This window comes from Populus alba, chromosome 13 (assembly GCF_005239225.2).
Source record: "Populus alba chromosome 13, ASM523922v2, whole genome shotgun sequence".
Classification (NCBI taxonomy): Eukaryota; Viridiplantae; Streptophyta; class Magnoliopsida; order Malpighiales; family Salicaceae; genus Populus; species Populus alba.
This window is the reverse complement of record NC_133296.1, coordinates 5,931,599-5,947,974: the sequence shown is the minus strand read 5'-3', so window position 1 is coordinate 5,947,974 and position 16,376 is coordinate 5,931,599. Positions and strand designations below refer to the sequence as shown.

General features: G+C 32.4%; 1 protein-coding gene across 1 annotated transcript; it reads right to left on the bottom strand.

The window, feature by feature from the left end:
- Positions 1–497: 497 nt before the first annotated feature.
- LOC118042432 (zinc finger protein VAR3, chloroplastic) lies at positions 498–5,883 on the bottom strand. The gene is made up of 5 exons (XM_035050095.2): positions 5,260–5,883; positions 5,035–5,152; positions 2,713–2,993; positions 2,439–2,537; positions 498–2,334 (listed from the first exon to the last, which is right to left on the bottom strand). Exons 1-5 carry the CDS (start codon positions 5,727–5,729, stop codon positions 606–608), a joined length of 2,697 nt encoding a protein of 898 aa, XP_034905986.1. The 5' UTR covers positions 5,730–5,883; the 3' UTR covers positions 498–605.
- Positions 5,884–16,376: the final 10,493 nt, after the last annotated feature.

Below are 16,376 nucleotides of genomic sequence, written 5' to 3'. Positions count from 1 at the left end.
CATTTTTATTTATTTTCATGATTTTAATTTCAAGGTGAAGATTATAACACGTGGGAAGCAGTTAAGAGAAATTATGTCACATAAAATTACAACCCTATTTAACAATACATTGAAAAAAAAAAAAAAAAAAACTCTCTCCCTTCACCTCCACATCACATCAATATTTGCTTTTTGTGGAGGCATGACACAAATGGCTTCACTAAGATATAATTTGTTATAAATCATAAAACTGTCATGAACCCAGAAAGTCACACCTAAGAGCCCTAACAAAAGAGAGAGGAAGAACGGTAATTGTCAAAATAGATATCACAATTCCATCAGGTTTATTGTTGTGACCCTAGATTATTGTTATTATATGATGCCAAGGCAACAAATTTTGAGTTGAGATAAAATGCAGGCTTGTCTGGCCTCTTCCCAAAGACTCACCAGGTACATCCTCGGATGCCAAATTTTAATGCAGCACAAGAAACCATAACACGTAACTTTGTAATGAAGAATTACGAAGAAATTATTCTTTTCTTCATTAGTGATAATTTATGTAGCACAATCCACCGAAACAAATGACTTTCACATTCAAAAATTGTGGCAGAAATCTTTGTATTCCATCAGCTACTGTCATTTTCCTTCACAGGATCAGAGCTGACAATTGGAAGATTTTTTCTATACTGAGTGGATGTCAACCTTCTCTCTAACGGTGTTTTTCGTTTGCTCACAACAAATCTATTCACCCCTTTCCGCATTGGCATTATTGATGGGAAATCCTCATCTGGGATCTGACTGAGCTCTGAGATGTCCTTGATCTGCGCAACACGTCGGAACCATCTTTCTGCTTTGGCCTCTTCAGACATGTCCAAAGGATCTGGTTCCTTCACTGCTGACCCTTCCAAGCTCTTTCCAGTCCAGCTATCCCCAACACTCTGATTCTTAGATGATTGAGGTGCAGTTCCCGTGAAAATCTTCTTCTCACTGATATTCTCTTTCCAGGAAGATCCACAACTCTCGCTGTCATTGGTATTTACGGGGGAATTATTGAAGTTTTGCATTGAGTTCCCCATTTGATTTGATGTCCCAGTGGCATTCGCAATCCTAGAATTTCCAGTGTTCCAACTATCCCTGCCAGCTGGCAGGGGATCAATAAAATTTTGGGTAAAATTTCCACCTGCCGACTCCCCATAGGTGGCACCTTTCTTTAAATCACTCTTCTTCTCCCCAGACCAGCTCCCTGTACTGTCCTCCTGAGCTGCATGGGTAGCCCCAAGTCTGACATCATCCAACTTCTGTGGATGCTTCTCCAGAGTTGCAGAACTTGAGGATTCGCTAACACCTTTATCATGGGAATCTGTCTCATCTGGTTGCTGATTATCCTTTTTAGCAAAGTAGTTGGGTGGGAAGGGGACAAAGGGTACGGAATTTGTGGTGTTAGCTTGCTCCATGGCTGCATGTCTCTTGTACATTGGAGAAGTCAGAGAGCGATCTTTCTTCTTGCTAACAACAAATTTATTCTCTCCTTTACGCGACGGCATGATCTCAGGGAAGTCATCATCTGAAATTGCACTACTCAGATCAGTGACATTATGCAACTCTGCTACCCTCTTAAACCATCTCTCTGATTTTTCAGCTAGGTCTTTCTCATTATCATCACTCAGATTCTGGTCCATGGACATCTCAGAGGGTTGGCAACTATCTCTTGATTTACCATGCTCACTGCGCCCAGAAATAGCACCTTTCTGCTCACCGTTGCTTGGAGTAAGAGATTCATAGTTGACTGTCTCCAACTTCTCCCTCTCCTCCATCTTTGAGTTCTCAGGTTTCTTGGCAAACATGTCAGCAGGTAACGGCACAAAAGGAACATAATTGGAATTGCTTCCTCTAGGGGCACTAAATAGTGGTGAAGCAGGGCTCCGATTGATAGTTTGGTTGAGGGGATTGGTTGTACCTATGCTTTGATTATCATTCCTTTCCCGAGTGTCATCAGTACCCATGTTTTCTTGGAATTGAGAATTTGCCAACCTCCTTTCCAGTGGAGTCTTCCTTGTGCTGACAACAAACCTGTTCACCCCTTTCCTCAATGGCATTATTTCAGGAAAATCTTCATCTGCTTTGGCACCATTCCTGTCCAAAGAACTGTCCATCTGAGAAACATTGCCATCCCTCTGCTGTGCCTTCTTTTCATTGGCAGCCAGCCTGCTAACCAGATCACTTTTATTCACATAGCTCCCACTGCCATATCCTATGTCTGATCCAGAGCTGGTGCTAACAGGTGAACCACCTCCTGGTCGCTTGCAATCACACCTTAAGCATACCATGTTCCTTGCATAATTATAGAAATCACATCTGCAAAAGAGAAAGTTGATAGGAATTACTCAAAATCATAACTCAAACAAGGACAAACCAAGCTCCAAGCTTGTCGAAATGCCAAGTACAGAAGAAATGCTCACTGAGGACACTCCCACTCTCCACCAGTAAGTTGTCTCTTGGGCCGTTGTTCATCACATTCAAGGCATTTCACGTTTCTTGCAAAGTTCATGAAACTACACCTGCTCGATAAAGATGGCAGTAAAAATGTAAATCATCACATGATCACAACAATGAGAAACATATCCGAGTTTAGCATCGTTTTCTTCATTCATGAAGTTATGATCCTCCAAGACAAACAAGTTGTGTTAAGAAAACAAGTTGAACATAACATGAGAAGATCAATTAGGACTCTACCCTGGGCATATCCAGTCACCTCTTTTCATTTCAATATTTTGCCCACGAGGCCTTGGTGTTTGTCCATATCTATCAGGGAACTGATTTCCAAATGAACCATTTCGGTTTTCCTCCACAGCATTGGAGGCCAGCTGGGCCAACTCACTAAAGAGACTTTGAACAGATGGCTCCACAAGTTCTAAATTATGAAGATTGGTCTTCACAGAAGAAACAAAACTGCTGGCATAACTCAATAGAAACTTCATCAGGTCCACTGTCTGTGCTTTATCAGTATTTGGCACCTAGCATTTAATAATAATGAGAACACGGGGTACAGATTAAATATTGGCACCTAACATTTAATGATAATGAGAACACAGAATACAGATTAAATATTGGCACCTAGAAATGGTTAGAAAATTACTGCTTGATTTGGTGCAAAAAATGTTAAAAACAACTGCAGAGCATGGCCATTAGCCATACTTTTATAAAGCCTTCTTTCAGTGAAGGTAGGATTCAATTCAGTTACAACAACATCAACAACAACAACAATAAGCATTAATCCCAAACTAGTTAAATGCTACTATAGTTAAGGGAAAAAAATGAAGAAAGAAAATAACATAATAACATTCAAGTTCAAAGGCTCGAACAGAAGTTTAGATGAACAGTATTTTGGCCCCAGGCTTTCCATCAGCACAATTTTTTTATAGATTGAAAGCTCTTCACTATCCACTTTAGCTGCACTAAGACTTGACAGTAAATAATAAATTTTTGTTGTCCCCTCAGATATAATATAGGAGAAAGTTCCATCATCTGCATATATCACCACCAAGGACTCTTCTTCCTTTTCAGTCTGAATAATACTCAACATTGAGAAGAGAACATACAGTAAAATGCAGTTCCAATTTAGTTCAGGAAATGCTATTCTAAAAAAATGAAAATTCAAAGGGTGCTTTAAAGACACCCAGAATAATCACTTGCAATTTGATAACATCTAATTTTAAAAAGGAACTGTCACTTTTTAGTACCACATTAAATTTCCCTGAGACTCCTCAAAGTAAATCTTATTCTAATCAATGTTTAACCATTGTGAACATGGAAGGAATTAGCCTTTGAGGCCTCACTATCAGCATCAAATTTCACCTAGCACCTTATACATGCCTGAAGCACACTCTTTTTACAGCACTGAATAAAAGAACTCTAAACTTAGGTATTACTGTACTAGGGCCTTCTTTCTGAATTTGCCTGAAATTCATACGTGCAATTCGTGGAGCAATGCAAAATGATTTCTATACCAACATAATGTTAACAGAAACTACTCGTGCATGATTTGTGACCTCAACAACCCACATTCAAGGAAAATATCAACCTTTTGAAATGTCCAAATGCTGGGGAATGTACACAAGATTGGAAGACCTTATCCTATAAGCAGACCTATATAAAATTTTTGAAAACAGATAGTTTCCTAAGAAGTAGAAAACTTGATGGCATCACTGTTATCCACTGAAACAAACTGTCAAAGCTTCTGCTTCCTAGTTATTAAGTACTTAAATCAACCGTTTCCAATAAACTCAGATGTATCAGAAATTGAAATAGGAACTCCTGATAACAGGTAAAAAAGGTTTTGAAGCAACTAAAAACAAATTTAAGGTTGTTTTACTAACAACTACTGCCTATATCAACCATCCCCGTTCCTGCAGGAAAAAAGGCAATATTTCACCCTATTTTGAACTCCACTTCCCTGATATTATACCCTTTCATTGCAGTCAGCATTTAATGGATTCAAAATACAAATGGGCTCTGTGCACTCCAAATATCAACTTTCAATAGCCCTCCCTACATCCCTCTGTTTTAGGATCACTTTTTTCCCTCTTTCCTTGAGCTCTCCTTATGGTTTAATATGGTTTTTCTAAATTACTAAAAGCCAAATGGTTGACACATATAGCCTCAAGTCAAGTGGCAAACCTACATATTTAACTTTCGAGATAAAAAAAAAACATCACTTTTTTTTTTTTTTTTTTATCACCGAACTGCCACCACTACTACATTGACGCAAGTTTTATTCCTAAACTTTCAACAAACTGCACTAATCTATCTATTTTTGTTCGCATTTCAATTCAAACATGCATAGAAACAAATCATTTATTCACCCATCTCAAATTTCACACACACACACACCCCATAAACTCCCATGCTTATCAGCTTCTACTTTCAACATCCATTTAAATGAAAATGCAATGAATAGAAAGACAAACACAAGAACCTACCGAATGTAAATTCCAATAACAAAACAAAGAACAGAAACATGAACTTCTTGCATAAATAATTTTCACAAAGACTCACATTACTATCACTTCCATGCAAAAACAACCTCATCCTCCTCACTGAATCATCACCATTCTTGAACAAAAATGGCAACCCACTTTGAACCACGACCTCAATATCTCTTCTCGAAAGCATCCTACAATAACCATCAACAAAAACAATCACATAATAACGAAAGCTCGAACTCAAAAAAAAAAAAATCAATCCAAATGAACACTACAGATATATTAACTGAAAACCGACCCTAAAGCCTGAGGTTTATCACGCGCGAAAGCTAAGGAAGCAGTGCAAGAACGCAAAAACCCCTCTGATAAATCATCAACTGAGGTGAGATCATCACTTGGAGTGTTAGAACCATGCTTGATATTAAAATAACCGGCCGCAGAGAGGTTGTTAACAAATTTAGACCACTCTGGCCAGGGGTCGGAGAACCCGGAGGTAGAAGGAAAGGAAGTGGAGATGGAAGGGGAAGGGGAATCGGAGAAATGGGCAGAGGTATGGAGTTGTTGGTGGTGCTGGGACGGGGAGGAATTGAATTTTAAAGGGCGGGAAAGGGAGAGAGTGAAGAGGTTGTGGTGGTGGTGGGAAAGGGAGGAGAGAGATGAGGGAATGTGGTGGCGGGTGAGGCGGAGGATCGATGGGTAACGGAGTGGGGAAGGAATGGTGGTTGTAGTCGTGAGGAGCATGAGGAACCTGGTGGCGTTGCTGCTCATTTTGGGAGGGGGGTGTTTAAGGGTAGAAATGCATGGGAATGAGTGGTGGTGAGGTTTAGGGTTTGTGGTGCTCCAACCCTTCTGGTGATGGTGGGGATTTTTGGAGTAGAGTACTGTGTCTAGGCCTAGCCTACTGGCTAGAAATTAAGGATGCAGATTTCCCACCTGGAAATATCAAAGTGAAGCAAACGACGTGTCTTCAATGCTTTCAATAGTGTACTGAATGCTAATTATTGAAAGAGCAGTTCTAGAGCGAACATCCCTTTCTTCAAAGTGAGTTCTCACTTCTTGTTATTTTATAAATGCTATTTAACCTAGAAAACATGTGATCAAAACAATAAAATTATAATAATATCATAGAAATCAAAGCGAAATAAATTAGGAAGTTCAATTCCTAATAAGAAACTTTTTTAAAGGAATAAAAAAAATCAATTTAAAAAATATAACAAAAAATAGATGATTTCAACTTGGGTAAACTCGCTAAACCTATAGCGTGATTCATGAGAATGAGATTTTTCCATAAAAAAACAAATTAAAAAAAATATAAAGCTCACCTTTCAACCAACCCATTGTTAAAAGAAAGAATTGAAAAGGATATATATATATATATATATATATATATATATATATATATATAACAAAAATCTGAGTCAACCTGGCAAATTCATAATCTAGGTTATGAGACCAGGATAACTTAATAAAAGAAAATAAAAAAAAAAAATCTCATAGTACAATTCCTCACCACTTAAACTCTTGACTAGAGTCATGGGAATAAGATTACCAACACAAAGCAAATAGAAAAAGAAATACAAAGCTCATCTCTTTACCAACCCATTATTAAATGATAAAATTAAAAAAAATAACAAAAAAAAACAAATATGAGTCAACTTAAGTTAACCCATTAAACTCTCAAATGTGATATGAGATCATGATAACTTAATAGAAAATAAGCTAGAAAAAGAAACATAAAGCTCAATTACAAACGAACTAAATTTATGGCATGAGTCATGAGAACTAAATTACTTTATAAAAAGAAAAAATAAATATGAAGCCCATATGTCAATTAACTTATTAGTGAAGGATAGAGTTAAAAAAGAAGCAACCCAGGAAAAAAAAAAAAAAAAAAAAGCTAACTTGAATTAACCTTGCAAACCCATGATCCATATCATAAGACCAAGATAATTTAATACCAAGATAATTTAATAAAAAACAAACAAGAATAAATCACAAAGTTAAATTTCCAATTAGCTAAATGTTGAAGGCCAAAACTAAAAGAACAATAATTAAAAAAAAAAAAAAAAAATTGACTCGATTTAACCCACTAAATTTACGGGCCTTGTCATGTGATCAGGATAATCCTATAATAAATAAAGCAAAAAAAAAAAAATCTCAATCCTTAATTAAGTCAATACTAGGATGAAATTAGAAAAAAAAATCAATTTTAAAAAAAGACCTAAAAAGACCAAAATCATCTTGAACTAACCTTCCAAACCCATGATCTGGGGTCATGAGGATAAAATAATCTTATAGGAGATAAATTAGAAAAAAAATCATGAAACGCAATTCCCAATAATGAGAGATAAAATTGAAATGAAAATCAATTAAAAAAAGCATTCAAAACAAAATATATGACAATAAAAAAAAATATGATGAAATTTAACATAACAATAAAATGATAGGTTTCCTTGCTATTTTGGAAATAACAAGCACAAAAACCAGGGAGATGTTTAGAAAAGAGAGAGGGAAGAAAAATAGAAAAAGAGATGCCATCCTCCTCCACCATTTACATGCACCACATCACCAGGATGGTTGAGCTAAGATGTTCCCATCGCTACCAAGGATAGAGATGTTCAATCTTTAAAGGAAGTTGCATGCACTGCGCAAAGCACGATGACTTCCTTTACACACTACCCTCTTTGCAACTACCCGTTAACCTCAATACTTATAGTTTTTATCAGTCTTAAATGTGGTCCTTTAAGCCTTAATTATTTTAGATCAATGAAAATAAATTTTATTTTGCAAAATCCATCATCAATCGTAAGTTAGAATTGTTTTTAACATCATGTATCCTCATTTCTAGGCAACCAAAAAACATTGTTAATTTTAATAAAAAAAAATAATTTCAAAGGTTTAAGTTGAAAAACAAATTGATGTTTTTTAAAAATGGGACTAATATTTCCCCTACTAGAGCATTCAATCTCTAATTGTATAAAGAAAAAAAATGGTCAAATAATTGTCTATCATTCAAATTTAACCTTCATTGCTTCAATTGTTTTAAATGAATAAAATTTAATTTAATTTTTCTAAACTAAGCATCAACAAAGCGATAATTTTTTTTTTCCAAACACCCTAAGATCCTATACACTAGATAGCCAAACCAAACCACCCAATCCAATTTCAAATAAATACAACTTCAAAGGAACAAATTAAGAAAAAAAAAAAAGGTTCATGGATCAAAATGAAAAATAAAAAAATAAAGGACCAAAATAAATAAAAAAGGACCATGAATTACTATTGTAATCCATAGTGATATAGGTGTGGGTGAACAATGTTTTTCCCATGCCCTTTAGTTTTCTTTTCTTAATGCTCTAATCTTTATTTAAAAACTAAAACATCTTTACTCTTTTTTTTTTCATTTTAGGTTTTGTTAGTTTTTTTTTTTTTCAGTGGTCATCCCTAGAGTCCTCATGTTTCTCTCTCTCTCTCTCTCTCTCTCTCTCTCTCTCTCTCTCTTTCTTTTACCTTTTCTTTCTTTTCTTTTTTATATTTTAAAAAGAAATTTATAATGTTTATGGTTTAGCTAGCAACACTTATGTCACAAACATCAAAAATCCAAATTTGTTTTTTTATATATAACAAAATCTTAGAAGATGGAGGTAGGCTTATGAACAATACACAATTTTAGCCTACCATATTGCATGGATTGCAATGAAAACCCATACATGGGTTGTTATATATATGTATCATTGTGCATGTTTTGATATGCATCATGTTAAATCTTAGTTCAATTTCCCTTTCTTTTACCTTTTTTTTAAATTTTGATGGACCTTTTAAAAAGCACTATGTTGTCGCATATTACTAGAGGAAATTTAGAAGAGTAGGTTTGCTTTTAGTAATTGTAAGGTTCTTGAACTATAAAAGATTAATGTTTTATTGATCAAAGGAATCTATTATTTTTTAGAGCCATTGGTTGGACAATAAAAAAAGTATTTACCAGGTTTGGCATATGTATACCCATCAATTGTGAGGCTTTTAATAGTGCATTATGACCATTATTATTGTTTCATTGATGGTAATAATGATGATATGTTTTTGTTAGTATTCTACATCATCTTATTTATACCAAATATTTCGTTTTAACCCAAAACCTTCATCATTGTTAGTTATAAAGCTAGTGTTACTGAAAGGAAAACTTGAAATTCACTTTCAGGTGAAATATGTCAATATTGTTTAAATCTAACCATCAAATAAGTAAAGTGAAGAAATTCAATTTAAAGGATAAGGAACTGCAACACCTACATGAGAGAGATGAAGATGAACTATGATGTTTCTAGGGATTTTTATTATAGGGATGGAAAAAATATGATTTTTTTTTATTCTTATTGTTGGTGACTTGGGTTTTGATAATATTACAAAAATGAGACTAAAGATTAAAAAAGATGCTGCTAGGTTTTTAGATCTACATCTATATTTTTAGATCTTTATGTTTTTCTTTTTTAAATAAAGAGAATTTAGATTTTTACTTATCTTGATTTTAGTTTCTTGATTATTTGTAGATTTAGATCTAGACCATCTAGATTTTGAATTTTCTTTTCGCTTCCTCTCATTCATAGGATTTAGTTCCATGTATGTTAATATTTGTTTTCCTTTAAATAAAATTATGATACTTGTTTCTAGTTATTTTAAAAATTTTGGTAGTGGTTAGCAAGAAGAGATCTTTCATTAACAGGGCTTTGCAGTTTTCATTCTCTCACTATTTGTGTCAATCCCAATAAACACTATCCAAGTTTGAGAGCTTCGTAGGGTTTTTTTCATTTATATTATCAGATTGATAAGAGGGCCATTTACTACTCAGGAGACCATATTTAAATGTTGTTATTCTCAATATATATTTTAGGCAAATAGATTCAAATGCTATTATTGTAGTTTATATATATATAAATAGTTTTGTAATTGTCATTATTGTAAAACTCACCCCATAGAAAACTTAGAAGCCTAAAGTTGAACCCAAGTTAGGTTACTAGTTGAATCGACAAAGACTTTGATCCAACAAAACCTGTTTGATTTGGTGGGATTTTAAGTGACCCAAGTGACCTAACTAAACCTAGCCGGTTCAACTATAAGATAATTTTTTCTTCTTTAGATATCGAAGAACTCAATATGTTTGTTTAATCAAATTTTACTGCCTAAAAATGAAAAAAAAACTTATGTTTGATTTACTTAAGAATTGTAGTTATTGTCATTTGTGTCACAACCCATTTTTTACCCTTATTTTCCAATTAAAAAATAGAAAACTTTCCAAAAACGTATATTTTGAATAAAATTTAGTTAATTTATGATCATTTTGTAATTTTAGCACTTTTGTTTATTTTATTCTGACAGTTTTCAAAACATAAAATAAATAAATAAATAAAACATTGAGTGGAACGATAAGCAAGTGAAAAAAAGACATCAAGATAATAAAAAAAATTAAATAATATAATGAAAGGTCATACAAATAAAGAAAAGAAAATAAATCAAGATTCAAGAAAAAATTAGGAAATTTGTATAAAGAGATCTAGTATAGTAAAGAAAAGGAAATTAATTAATCTTTGAAAAACAAAATTCAAATTGGAGATCAAGGAAAGAATATAAAAATCTTCCAACATCTTTTTCTTGTTTTGATAAGAGCCCTAATAATATAAATAAAGGAGGAGAAAACCCTAGGAGATATACATTAGAAAAATCCTAAAGAGAGAAAAAAAAAAAAAAAAACCTCTTACACACCCTATCTTGGCAAAAAAGAAAAAAAAGAAAAAAGAGAAAACTGAATCCTAGCCAACTAAAAAGACCATTAGAATAGTCACCTTAGTTTTCCTTTCATCTCGAGTGATAAAGTAACAACCCCAATCTCATCTCCTTCCAAAAAAAAAACAAAACCAGTAACAACAACTCACTAGTAACAATTCGATCACTAGCCCTATCCTTGTTATTGCCACATGAAAAACCATAGTCTCCTCCTCTACTCATGATGGATAGAAATCGAGTAGCTATAATAACCCCTCCTCTCACGCTAGGCAACTAACCACTGATAAACACAAAAGCACAAAACCAATAATAGTACTAATGAATAAGGCACAAAGAGAAAGAGAAGATGTTTTATTGTTTGTTTTGGATTGATGTTTTTTTTAAGGTGAAAGTGAGGGTCATCGTTAATGTAAAAAAGAGAAGGAAAGGGAGCTATTCCATCACACCACCATTCATATATATAAATCCAAGGGTTGTTAAAGGTTGTACTCAAACAAATAACAAGTTTTATTGTTTGTTTTGGATAATTGGTAACATGATATTTATTTTTATGTGGAATGCAATGAAGTTTGAAGTGTTGTGGGTTCATACTTCATACCATTGTGTGGAAACCATGAAGGTATTGGTAGCATGATACTTATTTTCATGCAGAATACAATGGAGTTTGAAGTGTTATGGATCCATACCATTGCGTGGAAACCCTAAAGGTATGAAACCACTAGGTATTTATATTTTTAAGGTGGAATAAGGATAAAAATCATTACCCTATGATAAAGTTCGGAGGATTGGGTTCAAAGTTAGTTCATTTAAGATGTAATAGTTTGATTTTGGTGCAAAAAGTTCACGTATAAATGGTAATGTTTGTATATAAGATATCATTTAATTTGAAAACTCAACTGAGGATAAAAAGACTCATTCCCATCTTCTATCATTGGATTTGACTATTGGGTGTTTGAATTGGCAAGTATGCATTTATGTTGTTTATTATATGTATATTTTCATTTATTATATGATTTTTATGTTTATATTAGTTGTGATGTATAAGCTATCATTTATTCAAGAACTCAACCTAGAATTGGATGACCTATTATTGGCTCATATCCTTAGATGTTGATTATCAACTATTCGAATTGTCAAGTACAAACTTATTTTATTTATTAGGTGTTTTTTTATGTTTGTTTCTATATATGATGTATGGATTGTAATTTATTTGGTAACTCAACTTAGAATTAAAGAATCCATTCTTGGTTTTTTCATTGGATGTTAATAATCAAGTATTTAAATTAGTGAACATGCATCTATAATTATGTTAATATGGGGAATTCTTTCTTGATGTTGCAAGCAAGTTGGGTTGGATCAACATGATTTCACATAGGCTCATCGAGAATGGGTGATGACATTTGGGTCCATTCCAACCTATATAATCCTTACAGGTTCAATGCTTATCAATAACTAACCATCCTAATAGGTTCAACACCTGACTATTTATCTAAGTAAGGATCATACCATCTTTATGTTTAAATTTAAAACTGCTATATTAGTTTAGACTTCAAAATAAAACATTTTAGTTTAAGAAATATTGAGCATAACAAATACCTTTCCTTGTTTTAACAAAAAACAATGTAACTTACCTTGGGTAGGATGAATATGATGATTGTTATCTTATCTATGACATAATTAGACTTTTACATAGAACCTTTAAAATACCACTTAGGATTCCTAGTTACCATTAAACCAGGTGGTGAGTTATTTTTTCAGTTTAACCTTTAGCCTCACAAAGATATCCTCTATGATTGAATGACGACTCTACAAGAGACTTAGTTACGATAGGCTTTGTTTGCCTATATAAAATATATTGTGTTTGTTTATGATTTTTGGTTTATGTGATTGTTTATGATTTTTGTTTTATGTAATTGTTTATTTCACATGATTTATTTGATTTAATCTTTATTTTATTCATATATTTTTATTTCATGCATTTGTAGGATTAAATATAGAGTTATACCCAGGCCTAATCATTATAAGCTTTTGGGTTGTACTTGATAAAATGCCATAAAGCTTGATATAGTGAGGTTTTCAAAATGTGATGTATTTTACAAAATTTACTTGATCGACACTTGGATGATAGGGGATTGGTTTACATTATAAATTAAAGAATCATTTTGTATATATTTATCCATTTTTATATGAATAAAAATCTTAGAATCTTCTTCTTAAAAGGTATGGCTTAATGTATTAAGTTGTTTCCATAATTTTTGAATCAAAGGAAGTTTTAAAATGCTTTGCTAAATGTATGGACAATGTGCTAAATCATTTCATACTTTTTTTAATGGATTAAATTTCAATTTATTTCCAAAATAAATGGATTAATATATTTCAAGGTATCACATGACGAGGTTAAGTAATTTCTCATATAATAAACATTTCTTAAAGAAAATGATTTTGCAAATAACCAAGATGTTAACAAATAACGTATGACAAAGTTGTTTATGTCTAACAACAAGATTCAATAATCATTAAAGCCATGTTGAAATAACTCAGCTAACTAGCTTATTGAAGCAAACTATTCACTTTAAACATTTTGATGGAAGATCTGTGGTAACCACTACTTATAAACTCAATTATGGTGATGCCTTCCTCTTGTTCTCTTATATTGATCAGAGTAACTTCTCCCATTCCATTCCATCCTCTTTTATGTATAATTTTATTTTCATATCCAATTGATCAAGGCTTATCCCTTACGAATCTAAGTACTTTTTTGCCATCAAATGTTCCTTTTTTCATGTCATAAAATCCAACCCAAGCTATTATTACCCATCAATCTAGCATCACCTTGAAAAGAAAGTGAGTTAAAAAGGATGAACCATACAAGTCCTACTTAATTAAATAATGTTTTAGCACCATTAAAGTACAAGACTTGGATAACCCTATTAAAGCAATTTAAATGTGCCTAGAATAAAAAAAAAAGAAGAAGAAGAAGTCATATATAACGTATTTGAGATTGTTCAATTTAAGCAAAGCCTTAATCAAGAAGTAGTATAAATCCATAAATAAGGCATCACTATATCAAAATATATATCCAAAGGTAGACTCCGAGTGGGAAGCCTAAGCCATCTGGCCATTAAATTCTGAAGTGTCATTACCTAAGATTGACATACCTTTTCTAAAGAAATGCCATCTTTGATATATCTTCTAACAAAATATATGTTTTGCAATTTGAAAGACCAGTTAAGTTTTCTAGTGACTATAATACTAGGTGGCGACTCCCTTATTTACAAAAAAAAAAAAAAAACCCCTCCATCAATTCCCCGCTCTAGGGAGGGTCGCTGACATGATCAAAAGATTGATGTCTTCTTCCAAGTGCAGGAATGTTAAAGTAATAAATAACTCGGTAAGACTGATAACGAACCACAGAGAGGTTAATTGTATAAATTATAAAAAACAATAATACAACAACAATAACAATAATAACAACAATAATAGTAATAATAATAATATAGTAGTAGTAGTAGTAGTAGTAGTAGTAGTAGTAGTATAGTAGTAATAATAATAATAATAATAATAATAATAATGAAGAAGAAGAAGAAGAAGTTGATGAGAATTTTGAGATGGAAGATCAATGTGAGAATTAAACAATGATAAAAACAAGTATCAAGGTTAGAGGATCTATTAATGATATTTCAAACAAGTATAGTATAAACTCTTATTACTCAACTGGAAACCATACACAAAAAAAGTTCCAGTCGGATTATAAATTGTTAACATGATTACATTAGTTATCTTATTTGAATAATGCTAATACTTGTAAATATTGTCAGGTATTCATGATTATAACTTATATTAATAACAAATCAAGTTCCTTTCATAGCACAGGTGTAGGTTATACCATACGATTGGGCTATAAAAGTGCATTTGTTGTACCAAGTGTTATACAACACAAATCTAGATTAACCATTTAACAAGCAAAGTATTAAGAGTGAACAAGATAACAAATATAAAACATGTTAGTATCAAAAATTAAAGTCCATGTTGAGTTTACACTATACTTATTCTTACACTATTAGTGTAACCTTTTTACCTTGACATAATAACCTTAGCTAAACATAATGAAATAGAGAAACATAAATAAATAAAATAAGAGCATAAATAAGATACAAATTAACAAAAGTAAAGGAAAGGAAATGAAAAGCATGAACAAGATATTAATGAAAGTAAAACTTAAGAATTACAAAAAAATTATAAAAAGAGAGAGCAAGAGCAAGTTTTTGATCTGAACCACCTAAGCTTTTAAATGCATGGCAAATGCCTCTTTTTATAGGAAAAAAAATTGAAACTATTGATTTGATGACTAATTGTTGAGTGAGTGACCAACTCTTGACTTAGTGAAAATCCTTATCTTCTTGTTTGAACAAAACATCATTGCTAACATCAGAATTGAAATCAACTGTACTCATAAAAATTCTAGAAAATTGTCTTATCGTTTCAGGAAAAAAAATTGAGGTCATTTGGACATCTAGAACTCGAAATATGGGTTGAACACTGAATAATGTTTGGGCTACATAACATATTCAAAATTCTCCATTGCTGCTATAATTTGGACTTGAAAATAACCTTTTTAAATCTTAGACTCCACATGAAAGTTATAGGCCTATGTCTTACCTTTCCATCCATATAAAAAAGACCTAAATCCGAGATCAACAGCTCTGGATATGACCCAATTATCGAACAGTGTTTCCAATTTGGACTGCACCAACATCTCTTTTATAAGTTTTGCCCCCTCTCTGTCCTTTCAATTTCAGTACTTAAACTCATCAATCAATTCTTTAATTTATATGATAGCCCTGCATTTAAGATGAACATTTACCATAAATTAAAGGTATCTTATATTATTAGCTATGTTATTATAAAACATGCTTTAGTTAAGGAGTTATTGATACTTTAAGTGCAAAAAAATGATATAAAACCTTGATAAAATTGCACTTTTAAGAATTAAGTAGTTACTACGACACTGTACTCTCCTAAGGGTGTGACAATGATGATGAAAATAAGCATTAATAAATATATTCCATTAGGGATAATGATAAGCAGAGTTAATATAGGCCAAGCTTAAATAAGGGATGAACCATACTAAATTAATAATTAAAAATGGATAACATGGAAAGCCTAAAGGTGTTGGAGTTAGTTTAACAATTTAAGGAAACTAGTGCCTAGTTTTTTACGCTTTTAATGCTAAAGGTATTCAAAGTTGTAGATGATATAAAAGAAGATTAAACTTTCAAAATGTATAATTTATATGTCCCTTTTTTATCCCAAGAGGTACTATTTACAAATAGAGTCAACATACTATAAGACATTTTAAGTTTCAATCCTTGCCATTAAGAAGTCTAAGCCCTATCATTAGGAAGTTCAAGCCCTGGCATTTGAAAGTTCAATCTTGCCATTTGAAAGTTTTAAGCCTTGGAAAAAGTTCAAGCCTTTCCATTAAAATTTTTTAAGATCTACCATTAGAAAGTTCAAGTTATTATTGATAAGTTTTAAGACTTGCATAAATTCAAGCCCTAACATCAAAAAGTCTAAAGCCTTGCCATAAAAATATTTCAAGCTTTACCATTAAGAAGTTCAAGTCCTATCATCAAAAAG

Excerpts from the sequence above, each read along its gene's own strand:
- LOC118042432 (XM_035050095.2), bottom strand. The coding sequence starts at position 5,729 with ATGAGCAGCAACGCCACCAGGTTCCTCATGCTCCTCACGACTACAACC. Across the intron at positions 2,994-5,034 it reads TGCATGGAAGTGATAGTAAT|GTGCCAAATACTGATAAAGC; the intron begins GTGAGTCTTTGT and ends ATTAAATGCTAG. Across the intron at positions 2,538-2,712 it reads GGTGACTGGATATGCCCAGG|GTGTAGTTTCATGAACTTTG; the intron begins GTAGAGTCCTAA and ends TTTATCGAGCAG.